The sequence below is a fragment of the Mustela nigripes genome, chromosome 1 (assembly GCF_022355385.1).
Source record: "Mustela nigripes isolate SB6536 chromosome 1, MUSNIG.SB6536, whole genome shotgun sequence".
NCBI lineage: Eukaryota > Metazoa > Chordata > Mammalia > Carnivora > Mustelidae > Mustela > Mustela nigripes.
In genome coordinates, this window is record NC_081557.1 from 218,476,229 (window position 1) to 218,502,139 (window position 25,911).

The window sequence follows — 25,911 nt, forward strand, 5'->3', positions numbered from 1 at the left end:
TATAACACTTTATGTCAAAGTCAATATAGCTACCATCATGCTTGCAGTCTCTTTTAACTAGAGAGAATATTATGGGAGCCTAACAAGATAATATGGTTTGCCTTCAACTTCCTACCTTTCAAAGCCTTCTTAAATTTGAATCTCTGAAAACATCTTAAAGGTCCTATTTGCTCTTTAGTTCTTAGGCAGGGCCCACTGAGCCCAGAATGACAGTTTAGCTGAACTAGGCTTTATTCAAACTCATTTGGATTTATTTATTTTGAAAACAGAGTTAAATATTTCTACAGTTTCAGTAGTGGTTGGAATTGGCCACATTATTTAGGCTGGTGTTCCAATGAGGAAGCGCTGAAAAACACCTCCTTTTTTGTTTAGTTTAGGGAGAGGTAAGTTTTTCCTTTTAAAAATTCAAAAGATATTTATTGAGAAAATACCTTATGCAGGGCATCAAACATCAAACATGATTTTGTCAAATGCATAAAACATTAACTTGCCTACCAGGCAAACTGTTTGGCTTTGCTTCTTCACTTCGAGTTCAATTTGGGTCAGTTATTTTACCCATACAATGCCATTTTCTCTCATATCCCAAGAAAGTTAGCAGCATAATATAGTTACTTTATTATGTGATAAGTGAAAAAAGACTTTTCTGAATGAAAGCTAATCAAACTTTCTGTCTAACAAAGCATTATGGAGCAACCCATTTCATCTTACTTAGAACAAAATTGAGAACATAAAATTGTTTTTTGTTCAGAACATGTTATTATTTACATGTACTGGATATTTTCTTGAGCCTTCTTATTTCGAATTATGATTAACTATTTATCATGAGGTTACTCTGTGGCCATGTACCCTTCTGCACGTGGCCCATTTTGCACACCTTTTACATCCAGAGGACATTTATCAGTGGCAGTTGGATCTTCAAGAACTCATGGGCTCTCAGGATCATTTCCTTATATAGAAATACAAACAGTGGAATTAAGTGTAGAAAAGTGGGAAATACCTGGGTAGTTTATTGAGGATATTTTGGAGGTCACTGAACTTTCTGTTTAAAGGGTGGATATCAGTCTAGTAAATGCAAATAAGAAAACATCATATTGGAGCATCTGGGTGGCTCAGTCATTAAGCATCTGCCTCTGGCTCGGGTCATGATCCCAGCGTCCTGGAACCAAGCCCCTTATTGGACTTCCTGCTCAACAGGGAGCCTGCTTCTCCCTCTGCTTGTGTTCCCTCTCTCGCTATCTCTCTCTGTCATAAATAAATAAAATCTTTTTTTTGAGAAAAGCATCATATTTTTAAAAAGGATCCTCAGGAAGAGTTGGCTCTTTAAAAAGGAAGGAAGGAAAAAAGGAAGGAAAGAAGGAAGGAAGAGAAAAGAAAGGGAAAAAGAGAGAAAGAGAGGGGGGAGGGAAAGAAAGAGAGAGGAAGGAAGGAAGGAAGGGAAGGAGAGAAAGAAGAAGGAAGGAAGGAAGGAAGAGAAAGAAAGAAAACAATACACTCTTAGTGATGAATAAAGTCAATTATTACCATCATCATTGGGAAGGATACTGAATATTCAGTTCGGAGACAAGACATCTGTTCGTGTTAATGTGCTCTGGTTCCTGGATTATCATCTTGAGCAGAAAATGTAACAAACAGGGCTGGACTGGTTCATCAAAAAAGGAGAAAATAGAAATTCTCTTCTTCCCAGTATAGTTCAATGAACAGTTCTGGGATGACTCCCAGCAACCCATCCCTCCCTCTGCTCAGTTCGTCTACCTCCTTATTACACTGAAAGATCGTTGGGAGGAAAGAGAAATGCTTTTCTTTTATACAAATGAAGAACAAATGGGAAATGCACAGTTGGGTTTTGTTTTGTTTTGTTTACAGGAATTGGATGGAATTTTAAAATGTTGGTCACGAGAAACATTTAGGTCCATTTATCTTACCTTTTCAACCGTGGCACTTGAGTGCCAACATGCGGACTTCAGTCATTTCTGAATTCAGACTCTCCATTTCCAGTTGGAACAGTCATTCATTGTCAGATGAGATTATGGGGATATCAGAGAGTCTGCAGTCTGGGCATCTAGTCCAGCCTGCAAGGGTGCACCTCGGGCTGGGGTCTCAGAACACAGTTCTGCTACTGCTGTTCCTTATTCTCTCTTCTTCCTTGTATTCTTTATACCACCTGGGTCTCCATCATTAATGTTTCTAAAAATTTGTGGGTTTTTTTTCCCCCTTTGTAAAACAATCAAGTAAGTGCTGTCTTTCACATTATTCAGCAGCCATCGAGTATCTAGTTTGTGCCAGGCAATTTGCTAGTCAATGGAATGGGAATAAAGAGATGTAAAAATATAGATCAAAGTATCCTTTGACCTGAAGTAGTGTACTGATAAGAAATTAAATCTCATTTATTTTGTCCAATAGGTTACTGTTTTTGTTTTATTTTATTTTATTTTTTTATGTTACTGTTTTTGACAACTTCCCTTGCGGTACCACTTCAAGTAAGGTAAAATTAGTACCATTTATTCAGGATTTTCCTGAGCCAAGCAAGAACTCAAAATGCAGATATTTGAAGAATGACACATTTGACCCTCCAAAACTCTATGTCCTGGGGGAGTGAACCAGATTTCCTCCCCTGTTACAAATATATTTGAAAATGTTAAAACAGATTAAGCTTAACGTTAGAATTCTGGTTCACTTATTCAGATTGCTGTCATAAGTCCCCTTTCTATTATTATCAATATTAATGATCCTTTTGTATTAAAAAAAAAAGTTCAATAAGAACTTATAAATAAGAACAAGAACAGCCTGCAGTGTCAGCCCTAGAACCTTCCTCTTACCCTTCATACATCCATGATTCCCAAAATGCACTCTGAGACTTTTGTTTTGTTTTGTTTTGTTTCTGAGAGAAAAAAAATTAAACTGGTCACATTAGCAAGAAATAGCAATGGTTGAGTGTTCCAGCAATGTTGTGTGCGCATATCTAACATCATGTTGTTGTAGACATCCTCAACCTGAATTCATAACTTAACTTTTGGAAAAATTAAAATGAGATATTAATTAAGTCAAATATACTTTTTCCTGTTGCTTTATCAGTATAAAAGAAGTGAATATTTTAAATGGAGTAATTTGAAGTGGACAAGTTCCAAAAATCCTAATCCAGAGTCCAAATAACCAACCTCTTTCCTGCTCAGCAGGCTTTGAGGACTGAATAGGCCAGGTGAGACTTGCTGTTGCTCATATGTCTTGGCAGATAGAAATCAACTAGTTGTCCATCTGCTAGCTCTTCATAAATACCTTCTTCCTGCAAGCATGATTTACCTTAGGAAGAGGAACCCCTTTAGGAGTAATAATGAATTTGGTCATATAGTTTTTGATAACAAATAAAAATATAATAACCATTCAACCAGTCTCTAAGCCAGGATTCTATCCATATTTCAGTCACTAAATGAAACCCAAGGAACACTGGAAAATTCGGCATCTTTCTTTCTTCTCGTTTTTCCAGATTGACACTTCTCCAGAGTAAGGACTTCATCATGCATCGTCATCCATGTTTTTTAGCCATTGGCTGGGTCTATCTCAAAATATTCCTTCCCAATATTTTATTATGAAAATTGTTAAACTAAATCAGCTTTGTATTTTTGATCAAATAAGAAATTCTCACTCCAGAGTACATGTGAATTAATCCTAGTATTAATGGTTGATTTCCTTTTACACTATACTTATTAGTTTCAGAAAACATTTAATGTCAACTCCCCTGTACTGCATATCTTCATTATTCATTGATTTGCCAAAGAATCACTATAGCTAAAACTTTTCAATGATGTCATGAGTTGAACCAATATTTTTTTAAGAAAAAACATGGTTAAGAAATTTGAATATATGAAGGAAATGTTAATTATTATTAGTGATAAGATTCAGCTCAGATATCCTACAGGTATCATGAGCTTTGATGTCTTAGAAATAATATAAACTAGGAAAAGATATTATTATTTTTAAATTAATACTGTAGATATCTGGTGGTTGTTAAATGTAGCTCTGTGCAAAGTTAAGCCAATCCCTGTATTCATTGTAAAGTTGACGAAACAAGACACTGGACTCACTTTTCTCCCTCTCTATAAGACATAGTTGCTGGTGGTTCTCTTGGCCTTTCTCACGTTTTAATTCCCTAAGGGGAAGAGAATCTTCATTACAGTCCAGGGACATCTACCCTGCAAACCTTAATGGTTAACACCAGTTCCCGCTGGAGAGGAATGGAAGGGTTTGGTCCATGTCTACACAGATTCAGTGCTTTGCAGAGAGACTTTTAGCCCCACAACAAATGTAAAGCCCACCTACTCAACTGTGCTCTGTTGGACCTTGGCTCTTCGGCACTGCAGAGGTCATGGTCATGGGGTACTTCCTGTTTTTGTGTATTATTTATTCCAAACTCTGTTAGAGAATCTCAGAGACTGAAGGGAAAATTTTAGTCCAAGGAGAGGACAGCCACATGAAATGAAGTAAGAAATAATATGTAAGGGCCAAAAAGAAAGCAAAGAAATTATGGTATAAATTGAAAGTTTTGTTCCCAACTGTAATTCTCCAATAATTTAGCATTTACCACCTGTATTAGTTTTCTAGTGTTACTATAACAAAGTACCACAACAGGTACTTTGTGGGTAAAACAACATAAATTTCACATCTCACAGTTCTGGAAGTTGGAAGTCTGAAATCAAGGTGTCAGCAGGATTGATTCCTTTTGAGAGTCTTGAGGGAAGCTCTTGTAGGTTTCTCTCCTTGGACTGTGGGTGGTCATCTTCTCCCTGTGTCCCGTCAGTCTTTTCTCTGTGCCATATCTCCCCTTCTTATAAGAAAATCAACCGTAATGGATAAGGGCCCACCCTGATGACTTTTATCTTTGCAAAGAGGCCATCTCCAAATAAGGCCACATTCTGAGCTATGGGAAGACTCCAGCATATCCTTTTTAGGGGACAGAGAGAGGAACACAATTCAACCCATAACACTACAACACTACATTTTAAACTCTTGATTTTGCCTCAGAAAATCTGGTTATTTCAGCGTTTTCAATGTCACTAAAAGGTATATCCAAATATACATACCAGACACCTAGAAGTCTGAGACAGCTCCTTCTCTCTCCCCTGCTCTCATCCACCCCATCACAAATTCACGAATTTTGTTTCCTAATCATCTCTCCAGGCCATCCATCTCATCTACCACTACCTAAGTACAAGCTGAATCATGTGTTGTGTCCATTTTTATCTGCCCTTCTGCAGTCCATCCTTCAACGGAGCCAGAATGCTCAAGAGAGGGCTTGGAGAAGTCGGTCCCTTTTCGGGGAGTGGGCATCACTCTTGCCTTGCTCCCTCCCTGCTCATGCTAGTATCACTGTGGAACTTGACCATTTCTGGTCCCACTCTCTGCCATACTTACCTGAGAGATACAAACAGGAAGAAGTGATCCAAGAACTAGATGTCACTTTCTAATAATAAAAAAAAGACACCTGTTTAGAAGATGTGATACCTTTTCTTCACAAGTTCTAACAAATCAATCACTAACCTCTGTTAATCTGAAGAAATAATTGTATGCTTCCTTTTGGACTACTTTACATTTCTTCTCCAAAACAGTGATATCTCTCTCTCTCTCTCTCTTTCTTTCTTTCACACACACACACACACACACACACACACACCTTTTATTTCAATTCTCACACACAAAAAAAGAAACAAACAAACAAAGAAAGAAAAGAAAAAGCTGAAAACTCCAAGCATAAGACAAATTAAAAGTGAAAGCCCACTGGGGACTTCTAAGGGTATAGAGCTTAAAGCAAATTAAAAAAAAAAAAAAAATAGGATTTCCTGGGATTTACCAGGGTGGGTTGGAATAAGTTATGGAGTTCCTGGGTTGCCTTCAACCACTCCAGTGAGCTGACTTATCTTTCCTGCTGCCCTGTTCAAATATAAAGACCTGATAATTGATTACAACACTAACTATGCGTAATAGAATAAAGAACATTTCTACCTTTCCTTTCTATCAGTTCATGCTTTACCATCTCAGGAAGGAAGCTAGACATGCATGATACTGTCTTAGCTGGCCTTGGACCATCAAAAGAGCAAATTCAGTTGCTTTATTTTCTATTATTCCCCTGATTTTTTTTTTTCACTAATTTGGTACTAGCTATAACCACGCATATACCAGAAAGAAAGAAAGAAAGAAAGAAACAAGAAAAGGAAAGGAAAAGGAAAGAAAAGAAAAAGAAAAGGAAGGGAGGGAGAGAGAGAGAAAGGAAGGAAGAAAGATTGTATAACGTTCACCTAATATTGTGACTTTTAGGAGAAAATTTTTCAATAGTAATGAAAAGCATATGAGTCAATGACCAACTGTTAGTGAATGTTATTTCTGTTCCTCATGGAAAAGCAATGCAACTTTCAAATACCCAAGCTTTCTTTATGGTTGAGAAGTAGACATATATAAAGTTCTGCATTCGTCTGTGGAGCCCTCTACAATTCCTTTTTTTTTTTACAATTCCCATCTTATATTGAGCCCTTCGAATTTTTGGACAGTACTGGAACTTTAAAAGCTCCCTTCCCCCAAATACAGCAGAATCCAATATAATTCAAAAACATGAAAGAGAAATAGTCCAAAGCAAACATTTGTTTTGATAATTGACCAGAGAAAATTTAAAGTAATATTTAAAGGAAAGTCGTAAACTATTTATTATCAAAGATGGGTGGTTCATTATTAGGGAAAAATTAAACAGAAAAATATGTAAAGGATAAAATGAGATCCAAGTTGAATATAGGTCAGTAAGATAGAGATCTTGTATCTTTTTTCAATAACTATTATTTTAGTCTGTCTTATCATACTTTATAAAGTTATGAAGGCAAATATGCCAAGGATATTGCTCTCAGTGATCTTTCAGTCAAAGACAGGAAACAAGGTAAACAGCATAATATCCATGACATCTAAAAGGGTGCAGCACTCTTACCTTTCCTTATTAAATGGCTGTCATGAGCTTAAGTGACTCTATATTGGTACAATGTTTAAAACTGCCTAATAGGGGCATGTGGGTGGCTCAGTGGGTTAAATAATGCCTCAGCCTTAGGCTCAGGTCATGGTCCCGGGGTCCTGGGATCTAGCCCCGCATTAGGCTCTCTGCTCAGCAGGGAACATGCTTCCCCCCCTCTCTCTGCTACTCTCCTACTTGTGACCTCTGTCTGTTAAATAAAAAAAATAAATAACTGTCGGATACAGAGTGGTAAACACTATACAAATACTTATTAATTTAAGTCAGTAAATAAAGACATATAGTATGTGTGCCGTAAGATAGGAACAGGCAAACATGACATACACAAATTGTAGATTAATACCAAGTGGATGAAAAGATCCAGGAAGATTTCATAAAGAAGAGATATATAAGGGATGGAAAACTGACAGCAGAACTTAGTAAAGTTACTAAAACAAAAGGAAACACCATTAACCCAGACATGAACTTGAGATAAATTTGTAAAATCATACAAAGACACAGGAGGCGAATATAGCTTGCAAGATTTGGCTTTAGAAGTGAGTTGGGCAGTAATAGGATGTAGAGGAAATTTTTGTAATATTTGTTAGTATTGTAATATTTGGTGACACTTAAAGGGAGATAAATCCTTTTGGAAGTAATCAGCCAGTCTTAACCAGAGTCAAATGTGTAGCTATGTATTGGTCACAGAGAACTTTTATACATGACTTTAGTAATGGTTAATATTGCTGCCGTGCTATTCTTATAAGATAGATTCGTTATAAAATAAGGAATATTTATTTTATAAGGAACAGCTATCAATCTTTTTTTTTCTTTTTTTTTTTTTGCATTTAAATTAGTCTTAAAGCTGTGGACTACAGAATGGCAAATCTGTTTAGCCAACAGTGTCTTAGAACCATCTCCTCTCTCACTCCTTTCCACATCAAGTTTATGAAGAAACATGTGATGGAGAATAAACGGTCAACTCTAATTTCTTCTCTTAGAAATGAATTTCCCTATGTCCTATCTCCAGCTCAGACTTTCTCTACTTGTTGATTGGGAACTGACTGAGGGCAGAGTCCATTAACATCTGTCCTTGTGGCTGCAGAATCTAGCCCAGAATCATACAGTAAATCCTTAATGAACTGTGGTTTGGGTTGGCTTGATTGGATTGGATTGGGTTGGTTTAGTTTAGATTGGATCCAAGTGAATAAGAAGTTAAACATTTATCTTTTTCTTATAATTTTTAAAACAATTTATTATTTGGATATGGAGTGAAAATACGTTTTTATTTATTATATATCTTAAATGGTTCCTCTCTATCATTGGTTATTACAAACTTCTTTTTCTGTAGACTACTGTAAACAGCCTGCATCCAACCGAATAGATTTGATTAGAAAACTAAAAATGAATTCATCATGGTAGGCTGATAAATTATAATGAATGAATTCCATCAAGAGGTATTACTTAAAGTAAAACTAATTGAAAGTGAAAAGCTTTAAATAAACCCTGTTTAAAGATAGCTCATCATGTAAATGTTGTTTAAATCTTGTTGTATCACTCGGGCGCCTGGGTGGCTCAGTGGGTTAAGCCGCTGCCTTCGGCTCAGGTCATGATCTCAGGGTCCTGGGATCGAGTCCCGCATCGGGCTTTCTGCTCAGCAGGGAGTCTGCTTCCCTCTCTCTCTCTCTGCCTGCCTCTCAGTCTACTTGTGATTTCTCTCTGTCAAATAAATAAATAAAATCTTAAAAAAAAAAAAAAAAAAAAAAAAAAAAAATCTTGTTGTATCACAAATCTAACGACACAGATAGCCTTCTTGTAGAAGAAATAAATGAGACTTTCCATGTAATTAGTTCACTTTAAGAGACAGGAGAAACCCTAACTTACCATACATCAAAATGATATGGGTACATTTACATATTTACATCATGGATACAGATCTTGAAATGTAAATAATATGCCACATTGAGTTGCTAAACAACTCTTTCTATCAGGCAGCAAAGTTTTACCTTAAAAGGACAGTCTTACAATAAAGGAATGCGCTGCAAACTCCTGATTTTTAACCAATGTTATTTAAATCCACACACTTTGAATGAATGAAAGTTCTAATAGTTTCTGGTAAATCAACAGGTCCATGTAGCTGTGTCATTTTATTCATGCACTTACTATATATAACACAATTAAAAAGTGGTTTAGAGGTAAGGTAGCAAAGGTGAGAACTTTCAAATTTTATATCTTTCTAGTTACTTATTATCTCACACAATGATTGGGAAAGTCTCACTGAAAATCACATTTGGCCTAAGACAAAATAGAACATATTACCTACAACTGAAGACATTTCTTAAGGGGTTTTCAGATATGTAATTCAACATAGAGTGTCTAGAATCTGCATGGTTATGCTTTTAGCTCTCATGTATTGATAAAATTTATTCTCTATGTGGTAGCTAATACTCCGGGGGTGGCGGGGAGAAGTGTATGTTCTGATTGATTCTGATTGATTCTCCTTTTGCTTTTTTCTATCTCCGTGGATATAACTGAGGATTATTCTGTTGAGCTGTTGCAATTAAGTCATAAGAGAGAAACAAAGTCTTTCTCTTCCAGACTTTATAAGACCTTGGAGACTATGAAGAGATGACGATTATTTTTCCAAACATAAAACAACAGGATAGGCCAGACATAAAGGGGTACATACCAAATGATTTTATTTATGTCACATTCAGAAGCAGACACAACTAATGTTTGGTACTGTTAAGATAGTGGTTACTTGGGGTGCCTAGGTGGCTCAGTGGGTTAAAACCTCTGCCTTAGGCTCAGGTCATGATCCCAGGACCCTGGCATCTAGCCCAGCATTGGGCTCTCTGCTCAGCAGGGTACCTGCTTCCTCCTCTCTCTGCCTGCCTCTCTGCTTACTTCTGATCTCTGTCCGTCAAATAAATAAAATCTTTAAAAAAAAAAAAAAATAGTGGTTACTTACCCTTGGAGTCAGGCTTCTGGGATACTGGTAAATGGTGTGTTTCTGGATGTGGATGCTGGTTACATGAATGGGTTCAGTTTGTAAATATTCACTAGCTATTCATTTATCCTAAGGGTATATGCTATAACTTAATAAAAAGCCCAACTTAGCATAAATAAAACAACAGGAACAAAAAGCATTCAGATTTCCTTTTCCTCGTTCCAATAGTATATTCTAAGTATATTCTAAAGGGGCTCATATTAGTTAAAAACCACAATAGTTGTGTTGTCCCATATCATAAGCCTGTTTAGCAGCATAACCAGCATTTTGGATCGTCTGCTTCCGTATCTTGTGATTTATTTTTTCCCCAGTCACAAGCTGTGCTAACCTCTGAGGCCCCTGACAGCCCGATGGTGGGAAGCCTGTTAACCTTTCTCTGTGTACTAACATTGTTTGCCATGTTAACAGGCGAGTTGTGTGAGGAGAAGCTGGACTTCTGTGCCCAGGACCTAAACCCCTGCCAGCACGACTCCAAGTGCATCCTGATGCCAAAGGGATTCCAGTAAGTCAGAGCTGTCCTGGGGCTTGCGATGAGGCGGTAGGGGATGGGGGTGGGCGCCTGTCTTCCTCACCTTCCTTTCACGCTCTCACTGCACACTTTTGCTCAGGATGAAAGGGATGCCCTCCATTGTCAGTGGCATTTTTATGAATGTTTCTATGCAGCATGGACTTTTTTAGTTCAGGAAAGAAAATAAAAGACATTTCCGTTTGTTTCCTGGCTCTTCCTGGGAAGTCATGCATGAAATAAAGTAGACTTTGACTAAATTTACTTAAATGTATTTGCAGGCCAAATAATTTTGTAATATCTGCTAGGGGCTTTATTATCTGAATATAAGTTTGTGGTAACTAGGGAGTTAATTGAATGTAACTGAGATTTTTTTTTTCTTTTTCTTTTCTTTTCTTTCTTTTTTTTTTTTTTTTCTTATTTTGGTCTGCACCAATTATTAACTATCCAAGGTGAGGAAGATGGAGTGACCGTATGTCCCAGAAGGCCTGGGGACAGTCCCAGTTTCTGCCCGTTGTCTCAGCATTGTTATTAATAGTGCTCCTTTCACCGTATGTTTGTCTTTTGTGGGATGACAAAGCAGTCATTCTAGATAGAGGGTTCCCTCAAGTGAACCCAGAACTTTAAAATTACTTCTTTTCCTCCTTAGTAATCTTCCTGAAATATGTTTGGTATCAAATTAAATTATTCCTTTGCCACAGTCTTGAAATAGTTTGAGGGTCTATCAACAGCAACTTCTCTTCTTAGAATGGACAGCAGTTTAGAGATCATCTGATCCAAATTCTTCATTTTAAACATGAGGGAAACGGGACCCAGACAGGTTGGTGGCTGTCCAAAGAGCTCAAGGTTATTCATTGGCAGAGGTGGGAGCTGGGTTTCCTATTTCCCAGTTGAGTGACTTTTCAAATACAGGTTACTTCTAAGACGTCTTGTAGTTTATTAACATTACAGTTGGTTTGTTACAGAAGGTAAGTTGGATTCTCAGGAATGACACCGTTGGGTTCAAGAGCAGGGCTGTGCTTGTATCAGGCAAGTAGCAGATAGAATGATTTGTTCTTTTACCCAGTTATTGACTGAGCACCTGCCATAGGTCAGAACACACTATTTTGTAGTGTTTTATAACTACTCACATTCACATACATTATCATCTCAGAAACAACTTAGGCATAATTGCCATAGGATTCAAAGAATTAAGTATTGCTGAAGTGGGGAACAGTTTTATAATATGGGAATTAAGCTGGAACTCTAACATTTTGTTAGCTGTCCACAGATATCAGATACTCTAATTTGAATGGGAGGTAGGGTCAGTATCTCCAGAACTGCCTTCCAAAAAAATCAGTCTGAATAAAATGCTTGTTCTCCTTTTATTTACATAATATTTTTATTCACTGTGGCTTAAAATTTTAGAATATGCAAACACAGTTTTAGGATATAAAAATACAGGGGCACCTGGGCGGCTCAGTCAGTTAAGTACCCAACTCTTGGTTTCAGCTCAGGTCATGGTCTCCCAGTGGTAGGATCGAGCCCCGCATCAGGCTCTGCACTCAGCACGGAGTCTGCTTCAGATTATCTCTCCCTCCCCCTCCTGCTATCTCTCTCTTAAATAAATAAATAAAATCTTTAAAAAGAAGAATATACAAATACAGTTCAGTACCCACTGATTCCATTTGATACCTTATTGAAAAAGAAAAGAATATTCTTTGATTCTACTTTTGTAGAATTTGTTATATTTTTGTTTACAATCCAATGCAAAAACCAGAGGTCTTATTGAAATCTTCATTTATACATGATTCTGCATTGCATCCTGTTCATGCAAGCACTGTACATGGATTATTTTAACTCCTAATATCTTTGATCTGTCCACATTGAATTTAGCAAAATAAAAATCCACCATTTAAAAAAGAAAGAAAGAAAGAAAAGCCACCATTGACATATGTAACAAATATCATTTCTCAAAGAAATTTATCAGGAAAGCAATGGTTTTCCAGAACTGCTTATCTGCCTGGCATGTTTCACAGGACTTTGCATATGGTGATTCTAAGAAAAAGAATTTGTGGGACTTAATGGAAACCATTAAAAAATGAGGGGGTTGGTCTTCAAAAAGACTACTCCTACATTCAGTATCTTCTCTTACTGTCAATTAAATTACACACAGAGAAGTGCATCTTCCTGGCTTATGGGCTCGCTGATTTGGGCACCCATTGTTTTCTGCCATAATTCATGAACTTGTTTTATGGCTGTATGTAGTTTAGCAGAAAGCCGGGGAAGTCATGGTGTACGCCGTTCCTCTCATATTATAAACAATTGCACCTTGTGAGATATAAGGGAGTTGGAGGGAGTTGCAAAAAGAAAATGGACTTAAAAACCCAAACTATATAAAACTACTAAAGAAAACCTCTTCTGACAGATGTTGTTTGGACAGACCCTATTGTTTCTTCGACTTCATTTTCTTATTACTAAGCTAATAGAGCTGGTTTTACTTTTCTTGCTTTATTATATACCTCATAAATCTCCTAAATTGCTTTGAGATATTTTTAGACCATGATATGCCATAGGCAGTATTTTCAAGCATGCGTCTTCCTTAGTCAGCTGTTGGGATTCTCCGCCAAATATTTTATAGTCTTTGCTTTCTTCCTCACTCCTTGGGAGATAATAGAGTTGAGGGAATGAAATAGGTTTTATTGATAATACAAACCTTAAGGAATCCTTAATTAAATTTTTTCTTTAGTTTTGTAATTTGATCTGAGGAGCAAGGAAAGAACAAACAAAAAAAAAAGTTTGTCATAACAAGTACTAATGGGCTTGAGAAATAGTATTTGTAGAGAAAAGAATATCAAATAGCTCCTAGCCACTGGTGGTGATTGTGTGGTTCTCTTACCTTTTACTTTGATTTCTTTTCTCAGATAAATAATTCAGAGTGTTTCAAAGCATTTCTTCTTTCTTTTAATGCCTCCCATTTCAGTGGTTCTGCTCACATGAACATTGATGCAAGCTCTCTCCCCAGACTTTGTCCATCTATTTGAGGATGTATATGGCCACTTAAGATCCATTTAACTTCAGATGTGTTGTTTACTTTGCTTTGTTATGATTTCGTATTAAAACCACTGGCTCTAGAGCAAGCATGCTTCTGCAGTGATCTCATTTTATTTCCTAATTCATACACACAGAGCTGAAAGTCTGTTCCCTGTAGAGGTTCTGTACCCCCATTTATTTTAATTCATCAACCCTTCAGTAACTCTTAAATCCTGATTTTACATTTTTCAGAGAAAACCCTTGGTATTCAGTAATGTCCACATTCACTTGGGCATTTTTAATTACCCTCATTCACTTAAATTCTCATGGCTTTGAAATAGAAAACTGGAAAATTAGTCAAGACTAAACCACAAAGACTTTTATAGAGTTATGAAGGCTTAATAGAATTATTGTTTAAATCCTTACTATTTATTGATCATGCATTATATATCAAGCCACTATACTGAGTCTTTTACAGCTAGTGTTTTCATTTAATCTTTTAACAAACCCATGAGATGGAAATTATGTTGTACTGTGATGAAGACACAAACACCTAGGAAATTTAAGTAAATTAGTCAGGATTACATACATGTAGAGATGAAGCTGGGATGCAAACGCAGTTCTGTGTAACTGCAAAGTCCAAATTCTATAAAGCTAAATAAACTGTAGGTTCCTGGTTTGTTTGTCTTTCTAACTCAGTGAGCCCTCTCTTAAACCCCAAACAGAAATGCTCATGGAAGCCCAGTGTGTAAAATTAATGATCACAACCAGAGAGTGTTGCAGGAGAAAGGAGGGAAGCAGGAAGCTGCCAAAAGCCTCCTTCCCTTCTCTGGTCCCTGATCGCTCTTCAGAGCATGCTTTGAAAACCACTGCACCTGCCACACTGCTTTTTCCTCTGGCAGCTTTTGAGTCCTTCATCCTTCAGTGGTCAGAAATCTGGACCCTCTTTTCAGATTGCTTAGGTTTCCTGCCTGGCTGTGGCATTTACTATTTGAATGCCCTTGGATAAGGTCTTTAACCAGTTTGTCCTTCAGCTCCCTCACCTGTTCAGTGAAGTAGTAGACTCTGGAGAAGGAGTCAGTGAATCCAGGACTCTGGAGAAGGATTCTGTGAATCTGTATATGCCCAGTAGTCAGAGAGGGCATGGCAAGGAGGACGTGCTCCAAGAATGCCATGTGTATATGACCCCTGGTTCTTCACCGTCAGTGCGGCAGAGACCCCATCTTACCTTGTGCCACCACAGTGAACAAACTTTTTTTTTTTTTAGATTTTTTAATTTATTTCACAGAAGGAGACAGTGAGAGAGTGAGCATAAGCAGGGAGAGAGGGGGAGAGAGAAGGGGAAGCAGGCTTCCTGCTGAGCAAGGAGCCCGATACGGGGCTGGATCCCAGGACCCCAGGATCATGACCTGAGCTGAAGGCAGATGCTCAACAATGGAGCCACCCAGGCACCCCTCTCTTTTCTTTTTTAATCAGTTTCCCTGTCCTACTCCATTAGGTCAGCCCTGCTCTGCCATAATGATTCTCTGGATTCATTATGAATTAGAGTTTCCAATGTTGACATCAATTTTTTTTTCATAAAATTCTATTTTATTCCAATATATCCCTTTCCTATGAGAAAACAAAAATGTAAATTATTTTTAAAATGTGTTTCATATTCTTGGTAAATTTTACAACATAGCAATTTTTTGGTCTCCACTGTTGAAAGGAATCAGAACAACGAAAACAGAGGACACTCTAGGCAAAAATAGTGGGGACAGAGGGAGGGAGGGGAGAGACGATAGAGCAGGGAAAGGAGAGGAAGCGAAGGAAGATGGAGAAGGGGGGAAGGAAGAAAGGAAGATGGAGGAAGGAAGTAGGAAGTCAAACATGATAAGGAGAAGAAAAGAAGGAAGGATGGGTGAGAAGGAGGAATGAGGGTATAGTTCCGTGCTCACTGGGATTGTGGAGGCTCACGATCATCAGAGTCCTTACCATCCCTCGGACAGATCATGTTGAGAAATCATGGAATAACTGTTTTCTACGCCTCCATTAATTTGGGAGCTCCATGAGCCTGTTCCATATGAGTTTTGTGCTTTTTGCTTCCATTGTCACTTCCTTCTCTTGAAGTGTAGTTGACACACAATGCTACAGTGGTTTTAGGTGTACTCAATACGTTTGCAAAGACAGTGCTAACTTTTTTCTAGGTGAAATGCAACCATTGTCCTTACTTTGGCTCAGTTGGGTGTGAAACTGTTTATATGCTTCATATGTACTTCATATGTACTTCACTGAACAGGTGCGACTGCACACCAGGGTACGTGGGCGAACACTGCGACATTGACTTTGATGACTGCCAAGATCACAAGTGTAAAAACGGGGCCCACTGCACAGATGCAGTGAACGGCTACACGTGCATTTGCCCTGAAGGTTACAGGTAAACGTAGAAACAGAGTTTCATGTTTGGAGTTCTGTCGTGCAGAAAGGCTTCAACTCATCTCGGCAACTAAGTGAAAACAATGTATTGTTGCTATTTTCTTTAGCGGCTTGTTCTGTGAATTTTCTCCACCCATGGTCCTCCCACGAACCAGCCCCTGTGATAACTTTGATTGTCAGAATGGAGCTCAGTGCATCATCAGGATAAACGAGCCCATCTGCCAGTGTTTGCCGGGTTACCAGGGAGAGAAGTGTGAAAAGCTGGTCAGCGTGAATTTTGTCAACAAAGAGTCTTATCTTCAAATTCCTTCAGCCAAGGTCCGGCCTCAAACGAACATCACCCTACAGGTAAGCCATATCCCGTGTCCAGGGAGTGAGAGCTGATTTCATCCTAAGCCACCTTCAACTTCAAATCTTCAACATCCATGGTAGTTCATGAGTGATTCTCTTTCTTAAAGAGATGGTTACCGTCCTCATAACACAAAGACAGAAAATGCTCTCTTTGTGAAAATCTTTAGTCATTCTCTCCAACATTTGTATTTTTTTAAACTAAATGGGAACCAGGTATTTTTATTCACTACTTGATTATGAAACAGAAAAAGGAGAGAGAGAACAACAAAACATGTTTTGTGCTCTAGTGAAGGCATTATATTTATTTTTAGGACTCCAAGTTCAGGGTCTTTTCTTAGGAAAGCTGCAGGTGAGGAGAGCATGGGTGACATCACACACTTTGATAAAATATTCAGCGAGTGCCTTTTAATTTCTTACCTCAAAACCTTTAAGAGGCAACATGAGAGTGCCTAGTGGCTAAGTTGGTTAAGTGTCTGCCTTTGGCTCAAGTCATGATCCTAGGGTTCTGGGATGGAGCCCTACATCAGGCTTCCTCCTCAGCAGGGACCCTGCTTCTCCCTCTGTCCAGCTTTTGTTCTCTCTCTGGTTCATTCTCTTTCTTTCTCAAATAAATAAAAAATAAATTTTTAAAAGAAGTGACATGAAATGAACAAATTCAAATGTTATCGTAAGACTTTTAACGACATCACCTTGTCCCTTTGAGCAAGTCAGTCAGACCCTTGCGGAACAGGTGAGACTAGATGAGGGTTTATGAATTGAGGACACATGGGGCACACTGGGGCTGTGTGTTTATCTGATAAGGAAAATATTTTAACGTATTTTGAATGCAAATGACTTTAGCTGATTTCCAAAAGATGCCGCTCCTTGTTTGGCTTATCCTGACACTCCAGTGAGGGCAGGAGCCCTTCCAGCCCTGAGGAAGTCAAGCACGCCTTCTTTAAAAAGCCCTCCTCCCTCTGTTCCAGCGTTTTCCTTACTGGACTGTTACAAGAAGTACCTAGTGGGGTTCAGGCGTAAGACCTAATTTTTACCAAATTGGTTCTTTAAAAGCACAAAAAGGCCAAAAAGCAAGAGAAAAAAAAAAACAGATTTTTTTTCCCATTTGTGCGCTGTGAAGAATAGGAGCAAAAAGACCAAGTGAATGAAAACCTCCAGCAGAGAAAGTTTTAAGTATGTCCCATGGTGTTGACTTAAGTGTTACTGGTTTTAATTAATTCTTTACAAATTTATTTGCATCAAAATAATTTAGGAACAGGTGACCTTCCAAGTCATCACTTCCATGTGCCTTGCACTATTACTTTCTCACAGCCATAAGGAAAAAATAAGCTGGAGTAAAAATTGCACTGAGCAGTCTTGCTTCTTTTGGGTGACGTACGTGCGGATGACTGTGCCTCCTACTAATGTCAGGGTTACTTCCTACCAGATTGCCACAGATGAAGACAGCGGGATCCTCCTGTATAAGGGTGACAAGGACCATATTGCCGTTGAACTGTACCGGGGACGGGTCCGTGCCAGCTACGACACCGGCTCGCACCCGGCTTCTGCCATTTACAGGTGAAGGTCTCTCAGTTACTGGTAAAGGTGAAAACAGTGGTTCGGTGAAAAGCTGTTACTTCTCTATTATTCTGTAATGGTGAGCGGAGGGCATAATTGGGCCACGGCAGTCGTTATGATAAGTACATTACTTAGGAGCCTGGCAGGAACAGATGTCATGCTCAAATTGGATGATGGAGGAGAGATTCTCAAGGGGACTTCTTATAAAGATTGTTAGAGAGCACACAGTAACTGGGGGCCAGTAAAGAGGGATATAGCTACCCCCCCTATGCTTGAAGGGGTGAGTGGGGACAGCAGTTATGGAAATCCATGCTCAAAATTGGACTGGTAGCTCAGACTGCCTGGCAGCAGCTGTGACCTTCAATGAAAGGATGAAGTCCGTCCTCAGAGAAAGCACCAGGGTTTTAAATATCCAACTTTGCTCTTCTTCTGCCCGACAATCCCCAACCCTGGCTCCCCCTTTGACCAAATCGGATTCCAGGAAAGAAGAAATCTACTGATGACAATAATATAGTTTGTTCGTGAGCCTCCCAGGGCTGAGAGCAGGGTGAAGACAGGTGGAGAGTAGCTCTAGAGAAGAAAAGGCAAGATACTCAACACAATAGGCCATTTAACATTACCTTTCATGCAAGGCATATTTAATATTTACTGAACACTAACTATGTGCCAGGCTCGGATCCAAGCTTTAAAGAACAAAGCCCTTTCTCTTAGGGAGATTACACAGAAGATACCAATGTACACATACAATAAGAGATTGGTAATGTTATTTAATTCGTAAGTGTTCTAATAATGTAATGAGATTGATGATATTTTGTAGTTATGAAAGAATTGGTATTCATAGGGCATAAGTCTTATTGGAAATGTGCTTTTTGCATAAGATTTACCTTCCAAGGCCTCTATTGGATCTCAACACCGATTCACTATAGTCTTACAGACAAGTTACCTAGTCTGCTTATCCACATGTAGAAATTAAATGCCACCAGTTAAAACAAGGTCACAAAGTCATACACAGTTTCTTTTCAGGCAGGTAGCTTAAATGAACTAATCAGGGCAGTTACCAGAGAAAAATATGTTCTCATCATTTGACTCTTGAAAAGGTCTAACTTTTTAAAGTTACATTATAACTTCTATTATAAACAGCCTTGAGGTTGGTAACATAATAGTGTTTGTGTCTGGAGTGAACTAAAAGCAAACTTTTGTCAAAACAGGGCCAGACTTCATCCACCCAGTTCTCCCTGAGTGTTGCCATGGGAAAAATGTGGGCCCCGGTTTTACTAGAACTCTTATTTTTCAAGGAAAGGCATAAATCTGGATTTTTTAAAAAAATATAAAGTATCTCATCCTTAAAGTATTGATTCACTTTTTTTTTCTTTCTTTCTTTCTTTTTTTTTTTTTTTAAATACCATATGTGGTGAACAAATGCATCTGTAAGCCAACCATGATTGGCAACAAATTTGGGGGCATTGATTGGGACATTAAGTTGGAGAAACTGACCTCTATATTTTTGACATATGTTTTGGTGAGCTTCAAAAGCCTTCATATCCTATTTGAACCTTCATAACAATTCCTGGAAAGTAGATGCCAATTGTAGCCAGGAATGGAATTCAGTGAATCTTTCTGGTGATGAGCTAACCCACTTGGGAATATTTAGAGTATGCAAACAAATGCATAATTACTGGTTTCCAAAGGGAATACGAATTTCATCTCCAAATGGCAATAAATTAATGCCAACATTTTAGATATTGTTAGGCCTTAAATTATTTAGCCTCAGTTTGTTTCAGCCCATCAGAAAGTTTCAGAATATTGTTTTTGTGCTTCATTTTTTTTTCTTAATTTTCTCTTTTGTTCTAGCGTATGCTACAAAAGAGCATAGAACTCTCAGAAGCAATAGTGAAGTTTCTTGAGATTGGCTTATTAAAGTTAGTGTTCACTTAAAATATATTTAAAATGTTTCTAGATATGTTGTAGAAACCCATGTGATTATATCATAATGAGAATTTTACCATAAAGAACTTTGAGTTTATGTTCTTACTATTTTTGCCTAACAAAGAGTAGAGCATACCCTGGGACATTTACCAAAAAAAGAATAATTTCACATGGTACACTTTTCATTGTAAACCAGAAGTCCACTTCTCTGCTTGTACATCATGTAATGGAGACACTTATTGTGAGGTCCAAGAAAAACAGTTTTCATTTAACTCTTGCTTTTTGGTTTATGGCATGAAAACCAAGAAAAGTCATCGCATTATTTTTAAGTAAAATAAAAGCAGTAATTACGCAGGATTCAGGTAGAGAGATGATTGATAATGGATTATGTATATAATATGAACACATTAGATATATATGAATATATTCATACACCATTATGGAATAGAAAAAATGCTTCTGTAAAGTAGAAACTATAGTGGACAAATTATTTCAGCACACTAGGAGATTTAATATTTGACACATAAAAAAATATAGTGACTGAGAAATCTGTTCTGATCTAGGCTTGGCCAGTTACTAGTGGATAAACTTGGAACAGACACAATATTTCTGTGTCTCAGAAATCCTATCTATAAATAATGATCCAACACATACCCAGTGAGATTCCTCTGAGGATGAAATTCCAAACTCAGCTCTGTCCTCACTCCTCTGCTCACATTGTCTTCATTCTCTTCTACCTTGTAGCAAGACAGGGAAATTTTCCTGATATCTCCTTATGGAGTATAGCAGAGGACTTGAAAGGTGTATCTTCCATTCCCCCCCCTTTTTTAAATTGTGTTATGTTAGTCACCATACAGTACATCATTAATTTTTGATGTAGTGTTCCAAGATTCATTGTTTACGTTTGACACCCAGTGCTCCGTGCAGTATGTACCCCCACCACCAGGCTCACCCATCCCCCCACTCCCTTCCACTCTAAAACTCTCAGTTTGTTTCCTGGGGTCCACAGTCCCTCCCTATCTTCTATCCTTATACCATAACACTAGAAGTAGAGATTGTTTACAACATCTGTAGAGGGTTGTTGAAAATAACTATCCAGGCTATAAATACATTTACTCCTTGACCTATGAAATCCCCCATCTTGGAATTTATACTATTTTGTACACCTGACACTAAGGTAACATTATGTCAACTAGGCTTTGATTTTTAGAAATTAATTAATGCTTTTAAATGTGGAGGTGAGGTGAACCATCTTACAAAGGGGCAGGAGGACACAAAGTCATACACCATGCGTTGAACAGATTCATTATCTGGGGAATAGTACAACATCAGGGAACTTTTCCCAGACAGTTGTTAAGTTTGGTTGGCTATATAGCCTCTGGGTTACGTGATTTATAGGTTTACATTAAAAAGAAGAAGAGGGATGGGAAAGAGAACTGAGTCTCATTGGAGAGACGGACAATAGAATCTCCTTGGTCTCATATCCAACACACACGCTCAGCCATTCTTGATACTCTGGGAAGACAGCACTGTTTACCAGCTTTGGAACTTTGAACAAGTTACTTTATCTCTTTACCACTTCCATTTCTTCCCCTAAGCCATTGGAATCATACCTGTTTTTCACAGGTGGCTGGGAGAATTGGAAGTAACAAACATAGAGCCCCTGTGTTCATGCTAGGCATAGAGTTGGCTCCCAGTAATTGGTGATGCTGCTGCTTTGTGGCTATTCTTGATGCTAGAAATCCAGATAATGAAGAATAAATGCAGATGTTATTGCCTTCCATGGGACTCTTACTGTATGTTCAAGCCTACAAGTCCCTTTTTATGTAGTGCATTTTTATTTAAATGAGGTAATTTGCCTCAAAAGCATTTATTGAAAGGCAACTTGACCCATCAATCATGTTGTAAAACATCCTTTTGAAAACTTTATGCATGTGCAATTAATACCTTTAATCCCCTTTGGCCTCCATTCCTTTTGATTTGAATAGGTAGGCAGGGAAATACCGTATTACCATCCCCACTTCATGGTGGAGTATCCCTATCCAAGAGGTAATCAAAATGAGAACACCAGTTGAATTTGTCTGGTGTCTGACTCCTATTCCATTGCACAGAATATGCCAACAGATACTTTGAATTTTTAAGGTGAAAAGCTAGAGCTCACATAAGCCAAGTGAACTGTTGATCTTTACTGAACCACTGAATTACCTTAAGATTTATGCCTGAGACAGAATGATGAAAATGCCACTGTTGATATGTCCTGCAGAAAGAAAGAAAATCAGGGGCAAGTTAGAGCCCCTCTTCTTCTAAGCCCTGAGTTTTTAACCTTTCTCTGTAGCCAACCACAAGACCTAGTTGAGTAACTGCTTTGTTTTCATACATCTACTTAGAAATGCAAGAAACCCAAATCTCTGCTAATAGGTAAGTGTAGTAAAACTAAATACATAATAGTGGTAATAAATTCAATGTACATTTCCAGGGGAAAGGCTCATTGTTAGATGGTTCACTTGCAACTCTCATGAGTCATCCAATACATAGTTCCCTGGGGGAGTAGTGAAAGAAAGTTTACCAATATTTTTCAGAAACCGAAAGGATATTATGCATAGTGAGTGGATAGGTAGGAATGACCATGATAGACTGAGAAAATCGATCATGGCTCGGTTGTATCAAGTAACAACTGGTATGTCAGCCGCTGCTTTTATTTTAAAAGCTATGTAGCCAAAGGATTTCTGGACATCCCCAGTTAAGCTCATGTTTTAGAAAGCAGCATGAAACACCGATTTCGGATATTTTTAGTTCTGAAATACTGTCCTCAGGACAGTACACACACTGTCATCTTAAAAAGCAAGGAATCTAAATTAATTGTTGCAATACTTATCTGTTGGAAGAGCATGGTGAGTCCTCATTTAATTGCAGGGAAATATAAATGGAATCAAACTTAGTGATAACTCTGGTCAAGTTCAGGAATGATCGGCTTAGACATTTAAAACTTTGGGAAGGGAGGCACCTGGGTGACTCAGTGGGTTATTACCCTGCCTCTGCCTCTGATCTCAGGCTCCTGGGATCAAGTCTGGCTGGCATCGGGTTTTCTGCTCAGCAAAGAGCCTGCTCCCCCTCTCTCTGCCTACTGCTCTGCCTACTAGTGATCTCTCTCTCTGTCAAATAAATTCTTAAAAAATAAGAAAAATAAAACTTTGGGAAGGAAAAACATTTAATCAGTCTAAATTTATAATTGGGAAAATAGGATCCAAATCCACCTTTGAAGTCTGTATACCTTATATGCATTCTCATAACCTTCAAACTCTTATTATAAAATTATTACTTTTTTTTACAGTTCTCTGATTTCTAGTAAAAATACCAATTTGTGCAACAATTATATAAGGTTATTTTTTGTAGAACTTTATTCTTGGGTTATTTGGGAGAAAAATCACTTATTAAAGGCTTGTTAGTGGTGAGAACACACTACTTTTTAGGTTTTTTATTGCAAAAGTGATGCATAATAGTTAAAAATATGTAATCTAGAAGAAGATTCAAATCTCATTAGCCACTGGCTGTTCCATGTTGAGTACCATAAGTGCCCAACTGTTAGGGCTGTTGTGATTCTTAATGAGTTAAGACACATGAAGTTCTTAGAACACTACCTGGCCTATAGTATGTGCTTTGTGATTCTTTGGTCTTAGTATTTTCATTTCCCTGATAAGGAAAATAAAATGGAGAAAAATGACCTGAGGTCATATTAATCCAATGTCACATTAATCCAATGTCACAGATCTAATGAGACCTAGGACAGGCTGAACAAGATTTACCTCCTAGCAGTTCCTTCAGGATATGGCTACTGAAAAAATCCAAATTTTTAAATAAAAATACATATTTTAGATGTCCATCCCTAAGTATGCTTGAAGCCTCTTGACTCTATAACTGTAAACCAGTTAGAATTACTTTTAAAAAATATATATATTTTATTTATTTGACAGAGATCACAAGTATAAGCAGAGAGGCAGACAGAGAGTGAGGAAGGGAAGCAGGGTCCTTACCGAGCAGAGAGCCTGATGGGGGGCTCGATCCCAGGATGCTGGGATATGACCCGAGCCAAAGGTAGAGGCTTTAACCCACTGAGCCACCCAGGCACCCCAAGTATTACGAAAAAAAAAAAAGCTACCTGTTATTCTTGGGGTGCCTGGGTGGCTCAGTCGGTGAAGCATCTGCCTTGGGCTCAGGTCATGATCTTGGGGTCCTGAGATGGAGCCCTGCCTCTGGCTTCCCTGCTCGGTGGGTAGTCTGCTTCTCCCTCTCTCTCTGACCTTCCCTCCCCCAACCCATGCTGGTGCTCTCTCTCTCTCTCCCCTCTCCTCTCCCTCTCTCTTTCTAATAAATTCATAAAAATCTTGAAAAAAAAACCTGTATGTTATTCTTAACAAATCACCCTTATATTTCACTTACTTAATATATATACTGAGCATCTACTACTTATCATTGGATAATGATACATTAAGGATACATTAAGGAATACAGAAAGAATACATACTTCCTGTTTTAATATAGCTTGCTCAGTTTTACTGCATCAAACCACTGTCGTTAGTGATGATATACCAGGATCAATTGCCTAAGACCGATGTGTGACCAAGAACCCACTTTCCAGCACAAATGGCCTTTTCTTGCAAATGTAAAATAAAAAAAGAAGTCTCATTATTAATATTTACAATTTAGTCAAGGTCTGTGTTCACGGAGCAGTCCTGTAAAACCACTGACATGCTGTTTATATTCACAAAGGAGAAAGCAATTGGTCACCACTCAAGACATATCTTCATTTTAATATTTTACTTAAAACTTAAGTAACTTCAACAAGATCTGCTCCCAAAGAAGTTATTTTATTTCTGCCAGTCTTTAGCATTATTTTATAATTTGTACCAAAAATAAAGCTAACTAATATCTTCCTGAAGATACTGAAATAGTATTAGATTATTTATATGATCACAGTGAGTGGAAGTAAGGGTGATGTTGACATCTCACACTTAACTTTGGACTTTCTATATCTGGATGTTTCACCCTGCACTTTTTAAAAAATCATTTCATGTGGATCTCAAATTAATCATCAGAGGAAGAAATATTTATTAGCATTAACTGAAGAGAAGACTGAAGTCTGTAAGCAACTCAGTTTGGTCAAACATTTCCTAAATGGTCTAAGGTCAAACATTTCATAAATACAAGACCAGGGTTCAAATCCAGGTTTGTCTGACTCCAAAATCTGTATGCTTGGCCATTCATTGATAACCCCATCCAGTATCTTCCCTTAGAAGACAACCCTATATAAGACCACGATTAGTAGGTACAAAACTTTATTTAGTAAATGATTTTCATGTATATTGTTTCCTCTGTTGGTTTTACTGGTATCAAATGTTGGGATAATTAAATTTGTACAAGGTGAAAATATTGATTGGCATATCTCATATTTATCATTTAAAAAAGATGATATCTGAGATAGGTTATCAAAGATCTTTGGACATGTGGACTCTTACAACCACTTAAGACTGGAAGAACTTCAGATGTTTTCACAGTTCTGAAGAATGCTTTATACTGTGGTCAAATCACAAAAACCTTTTTAATCTATGTTGGCAAACAAAGGAATATTATTAGACACCTGTGCTGAGAACCATACAGAAATGTTAATACACTTTTCTATTATTTTCAGGCTTCTCCTATTTGCAAATTTAAGTATCAGCACCCAGAAATTTAAGTCATCATTTTATGTAGGGAACACTAGGTATTCACAGTTTCTCTATCACGTGCTTCCATATTTCCAAGTTTAAGCCTTTGTTTCATTCTTCCTAGTCAACATCCCAGTATATTAGCTCTTGAGCCCAACTTCCATTTTACCATATTTTTGCCTCCATGGTGAGAAGTAAGTATATCCCTGACATTGTGGTATATGGATCCTTTTTCTTGCGTTGGCTCTATGCTCATCTTTGCCTGCTGTTAACACTCCTGTTAGGTTTTCAACCACACTTCAAAACTATATAGCACCTTCCTGCTAATTGCACCCAACTTCATCTTATTTTTAATCCCCATTTTTCATTTACCTCAGTTTCTTAATCTTTTTGTTTTTATCCATTTTATGAATCTCTATGTGCTCTCTCAAGTTTTAGAATGACTGTTAGACCTGGT

General features: G+C 37.8%; 1 protein-coding gene across 2 annotated transcripts in view; it reads left to right on the forward strand.

The window, feature by feature from the left end:
- SLIT2 (slit guidance ligand 2) overlaps positions 1 to 25,911 on the forward strand; it is a 354,964-nt gene that overhangs the window by 320,393 nt on the left and 8,660 nt on the right. For both annotated transcript variants that reach the window (XM_059381673.1, XM_059381682.1), the window contains 4 exons: positions 10,398 to 10,491; positions 15,785 to 15,922; positions 16,029 to 16,269; positions 17,696 to 17,826. In XM_059381673.1, the coding sequence (XP_059237656.1) occupies positions 10,398 to 10,491; positions 15,785 to 15,922; positions 16,029 to 16,269; positions 17,696 to 17,826 (604 nt within the window). The remainder of the gene's footprint in view (positions 1 to 10,397; positions 10,492 to 15,784; positions 15,923 to 16,028; positions 16,270 to 17,695; positions 17,827 to 25,911) is intronic.